General features: G+C 46.6%; 1 protein-coding gene across 4 annotated transcripts in view; it reads left to right on the forward strand.

Annotated features, from left to right (window-relative positions):
* EMP2 (epithelial membrane protein 2) overlaps positions 1-13834 on the forward strand; it is a 40058-nt gene extending 26224 nt beyond the window's left edge. For 3 of the 4 annotated variants that reach the window (XM_089896177.1, XM_089896176.1, XM_022552225.3), the window contains 4 exons: positions 2332-2466; positions 4663-4753; positions 8949-9095; positions 10311-13834. In XM_089896177.1, coding sequence (XP_089752303.1) covers positions 2389-2466; positions 4663-4753; positions 8949-9095; positions 10311-10498 — 504 coding nt within the window. In that variant the 5' untranslated portion in view covers positions 2332-2388 and the 3' untranslated portion in view covers positions 10499-13834. Of the gene's footprint in view, positions 1-2331; positions 2467-4662; positions 4754-8948; positions 9096-9513; positions 9680-10310 lie in introns of all 4 variants that reach the window. The other variant, XM_089896179.1, reaches the window with a different exon arrangement.
* The last annotated feature ends 6119 nt before the right edge of the window (positions 13835-19953 follow it).

Below are 19953 nucleotides of genomic sequence, written 5' to 3' on the forward strand. Positions count from 1 at the left end.
TTATAGTAATAGTAACTGGTCACAAATTATTGGAATGAAAGAAGAATGAATCAAGTATTGATTTGGGGAGTTAGTAGCATTCACTCGTCCAACAGGATTTGTTGATGTGACTTTTGTTTTTTTCTTTTTTTGCGGTACGCGGGCCTCTCACTGCTGTGGCCTCTCCCGTTGCGGAGCACAGGCTCCGGACGCGCAGGCTCAGCGGCCATGGCTCACGGGCCCAGCCGCTCCGCGGCATGTGGGATCTTCCCGGACCCGGGCACGAACCCGTGTCCCCTGCATCGGCAGGTGGACTCTCAACCACTGCGCCACCAGGGAAGCCCCTGATGTGACATTTTTGCTTGACGTTTGCGTGTCGTTTGACCAAGACGATGGTCATTTTTGCAAAAATGTTCAAAGACTTCATCAGTTTTCCCAAGTGTCGCTGTTTATCCTTCGATATTCAAAGCATTCTTTTGAATGCTTGCTTTCTTTGCTTTCTTCCTCTTCTTCTCCTCCTCCTTCTTCTTCCACTCCTCCTTCTCCTTTTTCTTCTTCTTCTACATCATTCAAGTTTATTTTTTTCCTCTTTTATTGTTAACTAGTTCAGCTTGGACAAGTCTTCATGTGTTAACCCCTTCGGTGCCTTTTGACCGGTTCTTCAGTGTCACTTTCATCAACCTGATATAACCCTAGTTCTTTTGCAAGATTTCCAATGTCACTTTGTTATCGCTTTCTGTTTTCTATGATTAAGACTGTCCAACCATAGTAAAAAAAAGTTTACCCTGGAATCTCAGTGGTTTAACCTCCAAAGGCTTATTTCCCAATCACAATATCTGTCCAAAGTGTGAGGCTTCAACATATCACGGCTCCACCATCCCAACTACTCCATCAAGGAGACGGAGCATGGAGAACTCACACCTGCTCTTCAGCCCGGAACTGCTTCAGCCTGGAAATGACATAAGCCAATGTTGCTTACAGCCCATTGGCCAGAATTAGTCACAAGGCTCCGACCTAACTGCAGGCGAGGCTGAGAAATGCAGTCTTTTCATGTGCAGAGAGAGGAAAATGAAACTGCGGCTGTCGGCCACACATTGTGTTTGCCTTTTGTGGTTGGATGTTATTCAGATGGGGTTAGATATTGAGGGGTGTTTGAGTGGGGATTAATTTTTAATTGAAGTATAGTTGATTTACAGCGTTGCGCTAGTTTCTAGTGTACAGCAAAGTGATTCAGTTTTATATATATATATATACACACATATACATATATTTTCTTTTTCATATTCTTTTCCACTATGGTTTATTACAGGATAATGAATGTAGTTCCCTGTGCTATACCTTGTTGTTTATCTATTTTATATATAGTAGCTTGTATCTGCTAATCTCAAACTCCTAATTTATCCCTCCCCCACCCTCTTTCCCCTTTGGTAACCATAAGTTTGTTTTCTGTGTCTGTGAGTCTTTCTGTTTTGTAAATAAATTCATTTGTATCATATTTTAGATTCCACATTGATATCATATGATATTTGTCTTTGACTTACCTCACTCAGTATGATAATCTCTAGGTCCATCCATGTTGCTGCAAATGGCAGTATTTCATTCTTTTTTATGGCTGAGTAGTATTCCATTATGTATACATATATACCACAACTTCTTTATGTGTTCATCTGTCAATGGACATTTAGGTTGATTCTATGTCTTGGCTGTTGTGAATAGTGCTGCTATGAACATTGGGGTGCATGTATCTTTTCAAATTATACTTTTCTGTGGATATATGCCCAGGGCTGGGATTGCTGGGTCATATGGCAATTCCATTTTTAGTTTTTTCAGGAACCTCCATACTGTTTTCCATAGTGGCTGCACCAACTTACACTGGGATTAATTTTATAAATGGTCAGCTCATTAGGAAATATTTGATCACTTTTGCTTTGTTACGCAGCAGGGCAGCGGGGACTGTGATAATGAATACTCAGACAGTGAGCTTACTCTGGTGCTGTGAAATCCCCATGGCATTGCCTGGTGGGTGTGGGATCTGGAACAGCATTTTAGCACACACAGAGCTACTCTTTCCTGCCCTGGTGCCCGCGGTGTGCTGCTTCGAAGAATTGCAGTGCTTTTCTAAATTAGGGATTTTAATTGGTCCTCACCCCTCCTCCTCCACAAGGAATATCTGGTGTCCGGATGCAACAGAGAAGAGCTTCTCCTGCCAGACTTTGTCCAGTAAAGTCTCTAGGCAAAGGAAAGATGGGAAGAGCTGTTTAAGATTTTCTAAAACCCCATGAAAAGTTGCTTATTTTTCATTTTCCTAGTGCTTTGTCACTGACAAATTTGAATTTCTTTCACCCTCTTTAGCACATCTCCTCTGGGCTTTAAACGCTACTACTCCGTGCGCCACCGTGCCCCGTGAAAATGTTGGTGCTTCTGGCTTTCATCATCGTCTTCCACATCACGTCTGCGGCGTTGCTCTTCATTGCCACCATCGACAATGTAAGTTCCCTTTCCTTTTGACCGTCCCAGAACCTCTGGATCCTAAAGTCAGTAGAAGTAGGATTGAGAACATCCCCAAGGTGATTATAATTTGGAGTCATCCTCCCTACCAAGCACACCCATCTCCTCAGCCTGGGCCCGAGGACTCTTGGCCTAAGTGTGGTGGTTCGAAGCATCACATGTGTCTGGACGGGCAGGGACCTTGGTCCTCTCATCCCTGAGTCCCCCACAGAGCCTGGCAAGATGCCTTGGCTGTAGGAAGCCCTTTGAGGATGTGGCTTAAATTCAGCTCTCTGCAGGTCATTTTCTTAACCGTGGCACGGTTGTCATTTTGGGCTGGATCATTCTTTTTGTGGACGTTTAGCACATCGTAGGATGTTTAGCAGCATCCTTGGTCTCTGCCCACGTGATGCCAGCAGCACTCTAGCCCCTAGTTGTGATGCCCAAAAATGTCTTCAGATATTGCCAAGTGTCCCGTGGGAGGCAAAATCACCCTTGGTTGAGGACCATTGCCCTAGATCTCCCAGATGACCTATCCCAGGTGATCTTTGCCCCCTCCTGTCTCTGACATCTCCTTACTGACAGGATCCCTTGTTGCCAGCCCACCTGGCCATGCCCTTCCCGGCAGAGCTCATGCTTGGAACTTTCCCCATTCTGCCCATGAGCCCATGACAAATTTCGTTCTTTCCTTGAGTGTCCAGCTCACAGCCGTATAGCATTTGATAAATAACCTATGGGCATAGATTAACATCCCTCCTGGCAGGAAATGAAGCGTTTTACCAGAGATGCCCTATGGCCCACACCCTGATCCAAAGGCCTGGCTTCAATCCTGATAGTTTCAGACTGTGGAGACATTTAGAGTCAGAAAGTCTGCTCAGAAAGCCAAAAAGTGCACCTACAAGCAACCATCCAGTCTGGCTGCATATAGACTCCTGTCAATTAATCATCAAAATAACAGCAACACAGACCAGGACAACACCTGTCACTTAGGGAGTACTAACTCTGGCAGCGCGTATGCTCAGCCCTTTTATGTGCATCATCTCATCTAATCCTCCCTTCAGGTCTACAAGATAGGTCCTCTCCTGGCACTATTTTATGATGAGGAAACTGGGCCTCAGGGCATTTAGGGAGCCTGCTGGAGTTGACATGGCAGGAAAGTGGCAGAGCTGGGATTTGAAGCGTTCCAGAGGCTCCTGGCTCTACATCCTGTAAGGATCCTGTAAGGAGTGCAGTGATCGGGTCTGGGTTCCTGGAGGTTCTGGAAGAGCTGTCGTGAGTGGCCAGGGCAGGGACCACACTGATGCTGTGAGTTAAAGTCCTGGGAACCTACCGTTATCCAAAGGACCCACTCTCTGTGAACTAAGTGGTTGTGAATGTTCTTTTAGAATCTTTTTCTATTGCTTTCATCTAGTCCCTTGGGATCCTGAAAAGGTCCCAGACATAGTGAAAGGGATAGATTAACATTAAGGGCAGAAGAGCCATCAGCCACAGCAACAGCTAATCCTGTGGTGTTTCTGTTACCATGGCCCTTACTGAGAAGACACAGGTGGGCATTTTTGCCAGTCAGTGAGTCATGCGGTGAGTTAGGAATCGCGCTTGGCACTATCCTTAGGCGCGTAGTGGGAGCTCCGCGACCGACTGTTGCCTGGATGGGGGTGGGGGCAGGAGATTCCAGTCTTCGGGTGGACGGAAAGCAGAAGGAGGCCCATCTGGGGACAAAGAGCAGCAGGAGCACAGAGAGAAACACAAGCATTTGGATGGAAAGCAGGAGAGCCTTTTGTCTGATTATTTCATCTGTAACAGGCTCTCCCCGCTAGATCTCATCCTTTCCCTCCTCCCCTCCGGCATCGCCCCTGCAGTTCTGTTGGAATTCACCACCGGCTGCTCTTATCACCACCAGCCGAGCCCCACCTCCTCACCCACGTCCTGGGAGGGCCTGTACCTTCCCTTTCAGCAGACTGGTGGAGTGGGCATCACCTGGGAGCCTGTTAGAAATGCAGACTCTCAGGGCCCGCCCCAGACCCCTTGAGCCAGAATCCGCATTCTAACCAGATCCCCAGGTGACCTGCGTGCACACCGCAGGTTGAGAAGCACCGGTCCCGAATTCTCATCTACTCCTGTGCCTTACCTGATTAGGGGCCCGTGTTTTCATAACGAACGAACAGCCTTTCCCTGTGTTTCCATTTCGTGTTACAGGCCTGGTGGGTAGGAGAGGAGTTTTTTGCAGATATCTGGAGAGTATGCGTCAACAACACGAATTGTACAGAAATCGATGACTCCATTCAAGGTGGGTGTGAAGCTGCTGGGAAAGCACTGAGTGACAAAAGATCCCTCGGGAGAAAGGCTTCCCTGTTGTCTGACTCCTCACCCCTCCTTCATCACAGCCTGTGCAGAGAGGGGCCTGGCTGCTGCTCAGGGCATGCTGAGCAGGGGTCAGCATAAGCTGGGGACAGGAGGGGGGTGGGGAAGCCAGAGGCCAGAGGGCACCAACTCCAGGAATGCTGGGCCCCACCCTTCTCTTCTCTCTTTCTTGGCCAAGTAGAGCTTCCCTCCCTCACCCCTTCTCAGCTTCCGCCCTCATCTAGAATCTTCTCCCCACACCTCTAAATAGGCTCAGAGACATCTGTGTTACTTCCCTGCATCTGAGCAGCCTAATGGGCAGAAACCTGAGAGTCGGCTCCTTTAAGAGCTGTGTGACCTTACCTTGGGCAGGTCACGTGAGTGCTCAGACTCTCAATAGCCTCAGCTGTACATGCAGGTGACAGCAGTGCCTGCCCCTGCACAGGAGCCACAGTAGACAAAAGGGCTTTGCAAATACAGAAAATCGCACCTAAAAACATGCCAACCCCTCTCCACTGTGGAGTGAATGGGTTGGTTTTCCGTTGTAGAACTGATAGAAGAGGCATTTTGGCTCCCAGTGCCTGATAAAATACTGGATGCCCAGTTAAATTTTATATCTCACATAAACAACGAATAATTTAGTATAAGTATGTCCCAAATATTACATGGGACATACTATACTAAAAAAATTGTTTTTGTTTACCTGATATTCAAATTTAACGAGCATCCTGTTTTTATGTTTTTTTTTTCCTGGAATCCTATTTAGAGAGCAAAGGACCTTGATCACTGGGTCCTAAAGTCTCGCTATTCCAGCAATAACAATGTCAACATTCATAATAAAAGCAAAAATACCAATAGAAGGCATCATTTATTGAAGGTTTACTGGGAGGCATTGGGCTAAGTCCTTTACGTAAGTGATCTCCTGTCCCTGTCTGCAGGGACTGTTGGCCCTGTTTTAAGATGGGGAAACTGAGACACAGAGAAGAAACCCAAGTTCACAAAGTCAGGAGTAAAATGATGGAGTTAGGATTCCAGTCTAGACATGACCAACTCTGAAGCCTGCATTCTAAAACACATAATGCAATCCACGCCAGCTCCCCTCTGGGTCTGTTTCTCTGCTGTGCTAACCCTTGACCCTGGAAACAGCAATTCTTCCCTGTTGGAGCCCCACCGTTGCCAGGGTGCCTGGTCAGCTGGGAGCACTGGCTGTGCTCTGAGGCAATGTTTCCAAGCTTCTGTCGTTTGCATACAACATCCCCTGTGTGCATTTCTTACCGCTTATTTTTCTTTATTTTTTTAAATTGAAAAAAAATTATTTTTGGCTGTGCCATGCAGCTTGCAGAATCTTAGTTCCCTGACCAGGGGTCGAACCTGGGCCCCCTGCAGTGGAAGCGCGGAGTCCTAACCACTGGACCACCAGGGAATTCCCTTATTTTCCTTTAAAATAACTAGCTGGCAAACTACCAGCCAGATTCAGCCCAATGAGCTAAGAATGGTTTTTATATTTTTAAAGCATTGTAAAAAAAAAACAAGCAAAAAAACCCCAAAATAAGACAATGAACAAGGGACTGTATGGCCACAAAGCCTAGAATATTTACTGTCTGGCCTTTACAGAAAAACCATGCCAACACCTGCTTTAAAACAGTTCACTTTTTCCCTACATAAATTTATTTTAAAGGGAACTTTATCTGCCTATTGTGATACACTGGTATGACTTACCATAAAAGAAAGAAAACATTAAAAAGAAAACTACATTGAAAACCAAATGATGTTATTAAATTCTGAACAGATGCACTTGCCTTTTGATGGCTTTGAATCTGTTTCTGGTTCTTTCCTGGTTAAAAACCAAAACCACCACCAGCACCCAGATACTGGCAGGTGTTACAAAAGTGCGAAAGCACCAGGTGTAGAGCTCCTCCTCCTCCTTGGGGGTCCTTGGATGAATTTAAACACGAGCAAAGGGAACATTCCTCTCTTTAGGTGAGGTTTGGTTGTTCGGTGACCTGGTTGGGTTCCACCTACGTTCATCTCATCAGCCGACAGTGGTACATGCTGCACCCACCCCCCAGCTTTGAGAAACTCCGCTCTAAAAAAAATGAATCCATCTTTTTCTTTAAAGCCTTTGTCTTAGTCCATTCGGGCTGCTAAGACAATACCATAGATGGGGTGGCTTGAACAGCAGATACTTATTTCTCACAAGGTGCCAGCAGATCCAGTGTCTGGTGAGGCCTCCCTTCCTGGTTTGCACACAGCCACCTTCTTGTTGTGTCCTCACCATGCAGAGAGCAGAGAGCAAGACAAGTTATTGTGTCTCTTATAAGGGCACTCATCCCATTAATGAAGGCTCCACCCTCATGACCTAATCACCTCCCAAAGGCCCCCACCTCCTAATACCATCCCATTGGGGGTTAGGATTTCAACATATGAATTTTGGGGGGGATACAAACATTCAGTCTACAGCAGCAGCCATGTTTTCCATATTTGCCCCATCACCTGGGGTACTTGCTAAAAATACAGATTCCTGGTGCCCATCCCAGAACGACTGTATCATAATCTCAGAGGAAGAGGCCCAGGAATCTATTTTAAGAAGCCCCTAGGTGATTCCCGGGATCGGGCAAAGTTGGGAAGCTCTGCTCTAAGCCAGAGGGTCACAACCTTGGCCCCACGCTGGAATTCCCTGGGGGACTTTACATGCCCTGCCCCACTTCTTGTCTGATCCCAACACCAGAGATTCTGATTTATTTTACCTCAGGGTAGCCTGCAGGATTTTTATTTTTAATGGAGCTATAATTTACAAACAAGGAAATGCACACTTCTTAAGGGCTCAGTTCAAAGTTTTGACAATTATATACATATACCCATGTAACTATTGTCCAAAGCAAGATAGAGAACATTCCCATCACCTCAGAAAGTTTCCTTGAGCCCTTTTCCACTCACTTCCCACCACCCCCTGCCCCAAGGAGCAGGGTTTCTGACTTCTGTCACCATGGTTCTCTCTCTCCTGCTCTTGGGCTTCATATGAAATCATATGGTGTGTATGTGTGGGGGTGGGGGGGTGGGGCTCTGGTTTCTGTTCTCACCGTAGGGAATGGGGAGGGGGCTAGATGCTCTCTGAGAGATCCAGTGGACCAGGATCCATTGCTGTAAATGTTGGATTAAGTACTTACAAATCATGCTTCCCTCCAGTCAGTTTCAGGTAAAATTGAAAAAAAAAAAAAAAAAAAGAGGATTTGTCCTTAGGTTTTCCTCTGCGGCTTTGGGCACTGTTCCCTCACCTGTCTTAGCTGCATCCTGGTGATAACATCCAGCCCTTACACAGGTCTCCCTTTTTGCTAGCACCGCCCGAAATCCTTACATAGTTGAGTTCATTCCATGTTCCCCCACTGATGAGGTGGGAGCTATTACTATCCCCATTTTACAGGTGAGGAAACTGAGACCCACACAGGTGGCTCCAGTCCCTGCACTTGACCCCTTCATAGCCTCACCTGTGTCCTTCCCACACGCAGTGCCCTCCACCCAAGACCAGCTCCTTTATTCGCTGAAAATTCCCGGTGCTGAGCCCCAAGCTCTCATGCCCCACTCACTAAGTCTAATCTGAAAAAACCCTCACTTTCCCTTTTCCTAAATAACAATCACAAGGCTCACCCTCTTAGAGGGTATTTTGTGTCCACACAACACTTCCAGAAGGTCCCTCAGCCCTGTGAGCCCTGTATCTCCAAGAATCCCTTTGGAGGTCTTTATACGGTGCAGACCCCCAATCCTGACGCAACCCATCCCATTCCAGCCTCTTGATCCAGAATCTGCCAGGTTGGAACCTGAGGATTTGTACTTTAAATAAAAAACCTGACCATGAGCCAGGCACTCGGGGGCAACACCCAAACCAGGAAGACTGCAGAGTGGGTGGTTCTTGCTCCATTTTCCAGATAAGGTTGTTGGAGATCATCTGGTCAATTGCACAAAGGGACACTGGAGGGAGGGGGTGTCAGGAAGACTCCTTGGCTGCCCTTGTGCTCATTCTGTGCAGATGAAAGCCTGGTGCCCTTTTGCTTCCCATCATCCCTGCTCTGGAGCTGTCACTGTGCACCCCAGGGGCCCGGGTGGTCTGTGGTCCTCAGTCATGAGCTCTTGCCCCTTCCCCACAGAATTCTCCACGGTGCAGGCGGTCCAGGCCACCATGATCCTGTCCACCATTCTCTGCTGCATTGCCTTTCTGATCTTCGTGCTCCAGCTCTTCCGCCTCAAGCAGGGAGAGAGATTTGTTTTAACCTCCATCATCCAGCTCATGTCATGTAAGTAAAACGATGGACTTCTGGAGTAAACACTCTCTTCCCAGCCAGTCATGAGTAGAAGCTGGGAGGAGTGTGGCAGGTGAGGGCTTGGAAAGGAGAGGTTGGCAGCTGTGCCCTGGTGGGATGTTTTATACTTCAGACTTCAGATTTAGTTAGGGGGTCAAGAAAGGCGTCCTGAAGACACGAAGCCTGAGCTGGGATCTCTAGGGTAAGTAGGAGTTGCTGTCTTGGTACAGAGGAGAGAAGCATAGGTCCCCCACGGAAAATCTGGATACTTAACCTCATCCTACCACTAATATCTGTGAGTGTTGCTGATTCAGTGAGGATGCTTTTGGCTGCAAGTAAGAGAAAAATCCAATTAGCAATGACTTCGGCCACAAAAACCTTTACTTTTTTTTATATAACAAATCGCTTAAAGGTGGAAGGTGTCAGAGTTGGTTTGGCAGCTCAGCAGCATCGTCAAGAAGCCCCACTCCTTCCATCCTTCCATGCTGTCATCTTCAGAGTGTCAGTGATGACCTCATGACCCCCAAAAGGCTGCTGCAGCTCCAGACATTCATCCTGGCCTAGCAGTTTCTAAAACAGTAAGCAAGGGAAAATACAGCAACAAAAAAAATGCTTTCTCCTCCCACATCTCCCTCTTTTCAGGGTATTATATTTTTCACGGAAGGATTTTCTGTGGCCAGAACTGGGACACATGGAACCATAAACTATAGCAAGTAAACAGGAACAGGACTGCCAGGAGGGGTTGGCAGACTATGGCCCATGGGCCAAATCTGGCCCACTGCCTGTTTTTGCAAATAAAATGTTATTGGAACACAGCCCCGCCTACTCATTTATGTATCATCCATAGCTGCTTTCATGCTGCGACAGCAGAGTTGAGTAGCTGCAACAGAGACCGTACGTGGCCTGCGAAGCAGACTACTTCCTGCCTGGCTGACCGATGGCTTGGACCAATTATGACCCTTTGGGCTGGGTAGCTGGCTGCCCAAACAACATTGAGTTCAGCTAGCAAGAATGGGAAGCAACATGGCTACAGGGTAGGCAGCAATATTCTGCTCCAAAATATTAGTTGTAATCTTTCCAAGAGACTAAAATAAATACCTACTAATAACAAAAACTGAAGTTTGTCTTCAGCTCTGACCATAGTCCCCTCAGGTCCCTGGTGCATGCTGTGGTCTGTGATTTATTTGGACCCTGGCTTTCTTCCGACAGGCCTGTGTGTCATGATTGCAGCTTCCATTTATACAGACCGGCGCGAAGACATTCACAAGAACAACTCAAGACTGTACGCCCTGACCTCGGACGGCAGCTACGGCTACTCCTTCATCCTGGCCTGGGTGGCATTTGCCTTCACCTTCATCAGTGGCCTCATGTACCTGATACTGAGGAAGCGCAAATAGAGCCCAGGAGCTGGGTCGCTTTCGCTGCAGTACAGAATCCACGTTCAGATAACCGTTTTGTATATAATCAATTTTTTTTTGTGGTTTTTCTAGCAAACACATTGTTTCCTTTAAAAGCCAAAAGAAGAGAAGAATTTTTGCATTCTTGAGATCAGAGAATAGACTGTGAAGGCTGGAATTCAGAACTCCTGCCCATCCGAAAGACTCGACACAACAAAGCCAAAAATCCAGCAATGCTCAAATCCAAAAGTGTTCAGCAGGATCTTTCTTAACCATGGGGATGTAATGTGATGTGACAAGAGGCCAAGAAAGCCAGGTCTCGGGGGACATCTTCCCCTAGGTTTGGGCTACGCTGAGCCTCCCTCACCTCAGCTCTTCTTCCTGAATCTCTCTGTGTTAGTGGTAGAAGGTGGAGTGAGGGGGGTCCAGGTAAGGGAGGAAACCTCCTCAGATGTTTAGCCAGGTTCCACATGAGAAACAGGTATAGCCCCTGGTGTTCTGTCTACATCCAGACCAGAGCCCCGACCCTCCTGTAATGGGCTGGGTCCAGAAAGTGCCACCCAGATTTGCTGACAAAGTCACCTGCTTGCCTTAGGGAAGGTGAGCTTTAACCTGGATTTCAGATTTAGGCTCACCCTAATCTCAGCAGGTGACCCCTAGTAAAATGCAGGCTATCAGGGTCCCTCCCTAGACCTACAGAATCAGTCTTCAGGGATGGGGCCGGGGAACCTGCATTTCTAACAAGCTCCTTGGTGATGCTCAGGTGCCTTAAGATTGAGGACCACGGTCCCAGGGCCAGGTGAGCAGAGCTGCCTCACAAATGTTAAAGATCTCATCGTGTCGAGATAGGGAGGTGGGTCTAGACGCCACTGGAGGCCCAAACCTTGGCCTCCATCAGCTATTCATTCTTCACTGTCTCTTGCACAGCTGCTCACATCTGGACCACCCAAACTCCAGTCCCAGGCCTTGATCCCGATAGCCAGACACCCTGGGATGGGGGGCAGCCTCCTCCCTACCCGAATTCAGAAGGCCTTTTCCTTCTCTTCCTGGCCTGCCTTCAAGACTGCCTGGCCTCTACTAACCCCCATTTCTGGAGCCTCAGAGGACCATTCACCATTCCTTCGTTCATCCGTCAGCATAAATGATGGGATGCTTATGCCAGGCACAGGGGAAACCATGTCGAGACAGTCTCTCTCCTCGTGGGGCTCATTGTCTAGCAGAGGAGACAGATTAAAAACCAATTAGGAAAGTGAATTACAAAGAGCAGTGAAGGCTGCAGAGAATACAACCAAGGATTCAGAAGAGAGGCCCGAGGGTGGGCAGGAGGGAGCCTGCCCTATGCCTGCCTGTTAAAAGCATTTAGGATTTAGATCAGCCTGAATATCACCCCCCCTCAGCCCGAGCGAGGTGGCACTGATGGGGCGGTGCTGTGTGGTTACACCCGGAGAACACTTCCTTCCCTGGCGGGGCCCAGATCGCCATGGTTCTCAAACTTCAGTGGGTACAGCGTCTCTCAGGGGATGCTGCCTGCTGGGGTCTGGGTAAGTGCTGCCAGGGATTCAGAGAGTGTACTGAGGGGTAGGGCTCTGGGGAGCTGGTCCTCAGTGCTGTGAGGTGTGTGGCAATGCGGGGACCTCGGGAAGTGCCTACGGGAGAAGCTCTTTGCACCTCATTGTCTTTTCCCTTGTGTGTCATAAGCCTGCTGCTGGGAGGTGCGCCTGGGACCCATCTGCGCATGTCAGCACTGGCACCATGTAAATGACCTTCTGCTACGTGGGGCAATGGTTTGCCCTCAGTGCAATTCCAGTGGAGCTGGAGAAATGCCTGGTTTGAGTCGTTTATGGCCACCGTGGATACCTCTTTAGTGCAGGATTGGGTGTTCTCTCCATCTACCCATTCACTCATTCATTCATTCGGCTTCAACAGAATATTAAATGCTTACTGTGTTCCAAGCACTGTGCAAGGCTCTGAAAACACAGGGACAAGCAAATCCAGACATCTTGCCTGAGACAGGGCCCCTCCCACAGAGAGGCCACCAGCACAGTACAGGGGGACATGGGGCCAGAGGCAGGACAAATGGTCACTTCTTGCCTCAGTGGAAAACTGTCATTACTCCTGTTTTGGGTAGGAGTGCGGCTCACACCCCTGGAGTTGGCAGGATGCTACGTATACCTCGTGGAGGAAGGTGGTTCTAAGTGCCCCAAGCTTTCTGCTCAGGCGGCTTTTCTATAATTCCCTGGTAGTCACAATGGAAACAAACAAAACCCCTTAGAACCAGAAATCTGGAAAGCCTTATCCCCAAGCAGTGCATGAATTTCCATCCCCCAAAAACTTCAGGAGTGGGTATCTGAAATGACCCATGGAGTTTCCGGGCTGGTCTCCACTACTGTTTAGCATTCAGTGCCCACATCCATCTGTGATGCCGGGGCTTTTTGCGAAACAGGAGTGCTGCCTTTCCCCCTGTGGTGTGACGTGGCCTGGGGAGGTGGGAAAGGGGATGGCATGAGTGAGAAAATACCCAGCCTTCTTACCCGTCAGTAGGTTCAGCCCTCACTTGGTGCTTATGATCAGTTATTCACAGACAACGACAAAGTCGATTAGCTAAGGCATCCAAGAAGCGAATATCAGGACCAAATATATTACTGGTAACAACTGCATTGGAGGGAACTATAGTTTGCATATTTTAGGACATTTTTATAAAGTACTGTAATTCGTTCATTTGAGGGGCTATGGATGGAGACAGACTAACTCATTTTTGTTACTTGCATTAAAATTACTTCGGGTCTCTGTTCAAATGAGTTTGGAGAATGCTTGATTTGTTGCTCTGCGTGAATGTTGTTCATACCCGAATACAGGGAAATTGGAGACATCCCCCCACCCTGCCACACACTCTCTGCTATGGATTGTGTGCCTGTGCGTATCCCTGATCAGGCTGAAGTCATAGCATGCTCTATATTCACTGGTGATGAAGAAACCTAGACCCTCAAGCCCATACGTAAGCACACTAAACACGGTAGCTTGAATAGAAGCTGTAGCATCATTTAAAATCTGCCTGGGTGGGAATTACTAAACTTGCTAATAGTTCAAAGGTTACTTACAATACAGCAAGTTGGATAGTTTTGTATATTGGGGGGCAGTGGTGATGGGGAGATGCTAGGGAAAGGCGTAGAGGTTAAGTTTGAATCTTGGTCGGGGGACAAATGTGATTTTAGGGTAGTTAGATACTTTCTACTTAATGTGCCTTTAAAGTAGTCCATTTTCTATGTTTTGTATAATCTGAAACTGTACATTGAAAAATAAAGTTTAAAACCAAATTGCCCGGAGCAACAGACTCTAATGTTCCCAGCGGTGCCAGTATCTAGAGGAAGAAGCTGCTGTCTGGAGTGGCAAGGGGTCATTTGATTTCTCATCAAGATCATAACATGTGGCTTTTACAGTGAGCCAGGGATATCTGACAATTGGCCATAGGACAATTTCCCACTCCCTCTGCTGCTTTCATGGGCCAGCTTCCTGGACGAATGACTGGCAGTGGCACAGGAGCCAACACCTTGAAGGGCCCCATGCTTGGTTAATGATCTGCTAGCCCTGTCTTAAGACTCTTAATGATATTTGGACAAACAGCCCCACATTTGCATTTTGTGATGGTCTCCGCAAGTTATGTAGCCGGTCCTGTTCTCCAGTTTGTATCTAATAAGACTTTGGCTTTAAAGAGTTTGGTGATGATGAAAATGAGACTCTTGTAATAGCGCACTCTCCAGAAAAAAAAAAAGAGAGGAAGGAAGAAAAATTCAACCAGAGAGAGAGCTTTCATTTTAACCTAAGGAATGCCCAAAGTAGCAAAAGCTCTCTGTCTCGGGAACTCACACATTTCCTTGTCTCCACACAGGGGTTGCTGTCCATATTCTTCGTGTTTCTAGATTTTTTGTTTTTTTTCCATGTGGCAATTGGATAGTGATCACCCCAGAGCGCTCAATTTTATATTTCTTCCAGTCAGGAAATTAACCTATCATTCATTCACCAAATGTTTGTGGCGTAACATATGGTTTATCCAGGAGAATGTTCCATGTACACTCGAGAAGAAAGTGTATTCCACTGCTGTGGGATGGAATGTTCTATCAGGTCCATTTGCTCTAAAGTGTAGCTCAAATCCAATGTTTCCATATTGATTTTCTGTCTAGATGATCTATCCATTGTTGAAAGTGGGCTATGGAAGTCCCCTACTATTACTGTATTGCTGTCTAATTTCTCCCTTCACATCTGTTAATATTGGCTTTATACAGGTGCTCTGATGTTGGGTACATAAAGATTTATAATGATAAAGGGGTCAATTCATCACAAGGATTTTGTAAATATTTATTCTCCAAATATTTGTGTACAAATTATGGCATGACCACTGGGCTAGGTGTCAGGTACTTCGTGATAAACTTAGTCCCTGCTCTGATCTAGCCTATTTTAGTCCCAATTTCCCCCCCAAAAAAGTGACAAGAAAAATAGTAGTTGGTGACACATGAAAATTATATGCAATTGAAAATGTCAGTGTCCATAAAGAAGGTTTTGTTGGAACACAGGCACGCCTGTTTGTTTAGATACTGTGTATGGATGCCTTCACGCTATAGTGGCGGAGTTACCACCCAATTCACATGGTCTGCAAAGCCTTCGGTACTCTCTGGCTAGTAGAAAATGTTGCCATCCATCCCCTGGTTTAATCAGGTAAGAAGGAACTGTCTTTTTTCTAGTTGTTTTTTTAGGAACAAGAAGAGATTTCCCAGAAGCCCTTTAGCAAACTCTCCCTGGTGTCATTGGCTTGAGGATTCCAGGTTTCACGCTTAACCCAATCACTGGCAGAGGTAATTAAATTACCATGCTTAGCATTGACCTCCGAGCTGGGGGTCAGGTTCCTTCAGTGAGGGATAGACTTATGAACCACACTATTAGGAAAGAAAAGAGGGGATTGACTGTGAGCTGGGCAACCAAATGATCTGCTCAAGTCTGTCCCTTTGCTGTCTAGATCCATGCACAACTTTATAAGAAGTTTAAAAATTCTTATACATTCATGAAATGAACCAACCCCTTCCTGGGAGGTACACACCCTGAAGTCACAACCACTCCAGGGTCGCTTGGTGATGTGTTAATATCCTCTCATCAGGCCCAGTGTGTCTCCTCATGGCCCAGCAACCTATGAGTAAAAGTTGTTATATACTCCCAAAGGCACCCAGTATAGAATGGAGGAAAAGGAACAGGATTCCTACCATAAATGTTCCCCTTCGGAAAACGGATAAGCAGAATGAGCATCAATGCCCAGTGGCCCACATTTTGTGCTGGGTACCAACACCAAGAACTCCCTTCCCTGGTCGGGAGTAAGATCAGGGGTTGGTCAATGCAGGGCCCTTGGTTCCGCTCAGAGGGACGATCTCTCTAGTCCGCAGTCCTCCAGGGTTGTATCTAAGATGGGCGCTGGGGAGGAGGCCCTTCCCTCCTTCCTGTGGGCATGAAGCCTAGGGTCTCAGAAGTACCTCAGGGTTGGCTAGTCACAGGAGGTTCTCGGTTCCTTTAGCCATGGAAGGCCAAGCCAGCCAGAGCTCTTATCTGGACTTTTTTTTGGTTAAAACAACAAACATTTATTATCACACGAATTTTGACAGTCAGGAATCCAGTAGCAGTGTATTAGGGTGGTTTTGCTTTACAGTCTTATATGAATGAGGTGGACCTCATCTTTGAGCCTGAGAATTCCTGCCTCCCAGTCTTTTTTTTTTTTTAATTTATTTTATTGAAGTATAGTTGATTTACAATGTTGTGTTAATTCCTGCTGTACAGCAAATGATTTAGTTATACATAGATATACATTCCTTTTCATATTCTTTTCCATTATGATTTCTCACAGAGTATTGCATATAGCTCCATGTGCTACATGGTAGGACCTTGTTGTTTATCCATCCTACATATACTATTTGCATCTGCTAATCCCAAACTCCCAGTCCACCCCTCCCCCACCCACCCCTCTCCCTTGGTAACCACAAGTCTGTTCTCTCTTATGACTCTGTCTCTTCAAGCCCTCGATCCAAGCTATGTCCCCAGGCTGGTCCTTTGGTGAAGAATGCTTGAGGATTTGGTATATCTTTTCCTGTCATCCCATATGTCTTTGCTAAGCTTTTTGCCTCCACACCATGGATCCTTAGTCTAGAGCAGGGCTTAGCAAACTCCTGGCTTGCTAGCCAAAGCCCTGCCTTTTTTATGGCCCTCAAGCCAAGAATGCTTTTTCATTCTTTAAGAGTTATTTTTAAAAATGCAAAGAAGAATATGCAACAAAGACCTTATGTGGCCTGTAACAGTTAAAATATTTACTGCCTGGCCCTTTACAAATAAAGTTTACCAGCCCCTGCTTCAGAATTTGACTTGCTTATCCCTGCAAATCTCCAAATCATTGGATTCTCCACCAATTTAGATTGCAGGCTTCAGGCAGAAAGAGTCTCAATAAAGCCATGTTTTCTTCCATTTTTGTTGTTAAATGGACCATCTTTGACCCAAGATTGACTTTTTCTTGTAGGAACTTACTCAAGGCTCTAAGAAGCTGAACATGGCAACATCCTGATGTGTTTCTACAAGTTTTTCTGATGCTTACAACATCCATGGGTACATGGTTGGTGTAAAACAGGTGACAGTTTAAACCGGGGTTAAACCATGGACCAAGGGCCAAATCCAGCCCACCACCTGATTTTGTAAACAAAGTTTTATTGGCACACAGCCACAACCACTGATTTACATATCGTTCAAGGCTGCTTTCAAAGGCAGAGCTGAGTAGCAGCAGAAGAGACCATATGACCTAAGCGTGAAACATTTACTAGCTGGCCCTTTATAGAAAGTTTGCCAAACCTTGGTGTAAACCAAATGTTTTGCAATAGCAATGTCAGGGCCACTGCTTCCCAGCATGGGAAGCGGGTCACAGCTGCCCTCTGCTCTGCCACCTGTCTGTTGCTTGTAGCACCCACATTCTGTATAAATCAGCGTTCTTAGTTGCAAGCAACAGCGACTGGTCAATTTGAAAAGAAAAGGAATTCATTAAAAGGAAATCAGGTGCCATCCCCCCACAGAGCACAGTTTTATGAGGAAACCACTGCTGTCACCACAACATGACACCAAGTTCTTGCACCAAGAACTTGATCTTATGGAAAGCATCTGTGCTACCCCTACTTCTTTAGATTTGGAGCCGGGCATGGTGCATCTGATTGGTGAAGGCTGGTCACGTGACCATGGCTTTACTGCAAAGGAGGCCGGGAAATGATTAGCAAGCATCTTCAGTTTCTACAGTGGGAGGTAAGTTCTGCAGCCCACCGAGACTCAGGGAATGCCCCAAACGAAGGAAGGAAACTCAGATACTGGGCAAACAGAAAGGCCAATGCTTGCTAAATCCCATCAGAAGCCCAGTTCCCTACACAGCCAAGCTAGTGCTTCCCAAACGTTATTGATCCATATCCCATGCACATGCTCTTTGCTCATATGTACGTACATACTACACTATTATTCACTGAACATTTTTCCTTAAATCAACTCTTTTTATATAAATACATTTATTCAGAAGAAAACCTAAATTTATGATTTTTTGAAATTTCAGATTTCTGGAGTAAGTTGGAGATTAGCATCCGTTGTCATTAGTGACCCAGTTTAAAAATGAGATATGATTGGGCTTCCCTGGTGGCGCAGTGGTTGAGAGTCCGCCTGCCGGGAAGATCCCACATGCCGCGGAGCGGCTGGGCCCGTGAGCCATGGCCGCTGAGCCTGCGCGTCCGGAGCCTGTGCTCTGCAACGGGAGAGGCCGCAACAGTGAGAGGCCCGCGTACCGCAAAAAAAAAAAAAAAAAAAAAAAAAGAAGCAGCTGAGGTTTCTGACTCATTGCCCAGGGGGCAGGAGCTTTCATTTGCCTTTTTCTGTTCTGATGGATGCTTTTCTTGCCCCTACCCAAGGCCGTGACCCAGGACTTCTGCTACCGACCAAACCCTCCCTGGGAGGCAGCGTAAACCATAGTTCCAATCCAGCTCTGCAATTAGGAGCCAAGAGGCTTGAGTAAGCTACTTAGACTCTTTAAACCTCGTGTTCTAGTCTGCAAAACCAGGGTAATGCTTACTCCATTGGTCTCCCCTCCACCCAATGTTTGTTGAGCACCTACTATGTGCCACACATTGGGCTAGGCACCAGACAGAAGAGTCCCATGCGCTCACGGAGCTTACATTATAGTGGGGGAGAGGAGCAGACAATAGGCGAGAAAAAAGATAAATAAAATTACAAGTTGGGATATAATCTGTGAAGGAAATACTGTCATGTAAAGAGAGCAACATAAGCCATGTGGGACGGACTCATTGATGAAACGACATTTAAGCTAAGACCTGTATCAGGACGGCTGAGAGCAGCAAGGACTGGGCAGAAGGGCCAGTAAGGATACATGGCTGTAAGGATTAAATAAGGTAATGCATATACAGGATCTGGCACCATGTAGGGAACATCGTGCTTCCAGAGATACCCAAAATTCCAGTTTACAAAGCACCTTCATGTGAATTGTATCATTTAATTTGATTCTCATGACCACTCACCAAATAGGGCAGACACTGGTGTGCCCAGTTTATTGATGGGAAAGTGATGGGAAGAACAGTTAAGTAGAGCAAGGAGGCAAAGCCTTTCCCTTTGGTCTCTCGGATCCCCAAAAGTCACCTCCTTTGATTGACAGTGGATGCTTGCAAGACAGCAGCTGGTGAGTTAGCTACTGCTGGGTAACAAATAGCCACAATGCATGGTGGCATACAACAATCAGTGTTCATTGTTCACGTGTTTGGGATCAGCTGGAGTTTGGATGGGCAGCCCTGCTGACCTTGGCTGGATGTGCTCACAGGTCTGGGTGTTGGCTGATAATGCCCTTGGCTGAAGCAACTCAACCTTGTTCATATGTCTCCTGTCCTGTATCAGACTGACTCGGGTATAGTCTCATGTGATGGCAGAGACACAGGAGAGCAAGTGGAAACATAAGGCCTCTTAAGGGCTAGGCTTGCAATTAAGATACCATTACTTCTCTGCCTTCTACTGGCCAAGCAGTTTACAAATCTTACCCAGGTTCACAGGAGGGGAAATCAACTCCCTCCTTCAGTGAGAGGAACACAAGGAAGGGGATGGGGAGGTGAGGGTGGGAGCAGATTAGGGCCATTAATGTAATCTATTACTGCAGGCTTCCAATTAGGGCCATGCAATAGAGAATAGTGTATGTGTGTGTACATGTGTGTGTGAAACATTTGAAACATTTAGGGCACAGATGGAATACTTGTGAAAGTGCAGATTTTAAACCTGTTAAATCTCTAAGGGCATGACCCAGAATCTGAATTTTATAAGCCTTTCAGTTTATTCTGATGATCACAAAAGTTTGCAAACCATCATTTTAAGGGACCAGACCTATGTACAGATGGGTTTTCATTTTA

Source organism: Delphinapterus leucas, chromosome 15, assembly GCF_059928025.1.
Source record: "Delphinapterus leucas isolate spDelLeu-1000000601 "Yukka" chromosome 15, BTC_Dleu_Yukka2, whole genome shotgun sequence".
In the NCBI taxonomy this organism is placed as follows: domain Eukaryota; kingdom Metazoa; phylum Chordata; class Mammalia; order Artiodactyla; family Monodontidae; genus Delphinapterus; species Delphinapterus leucas.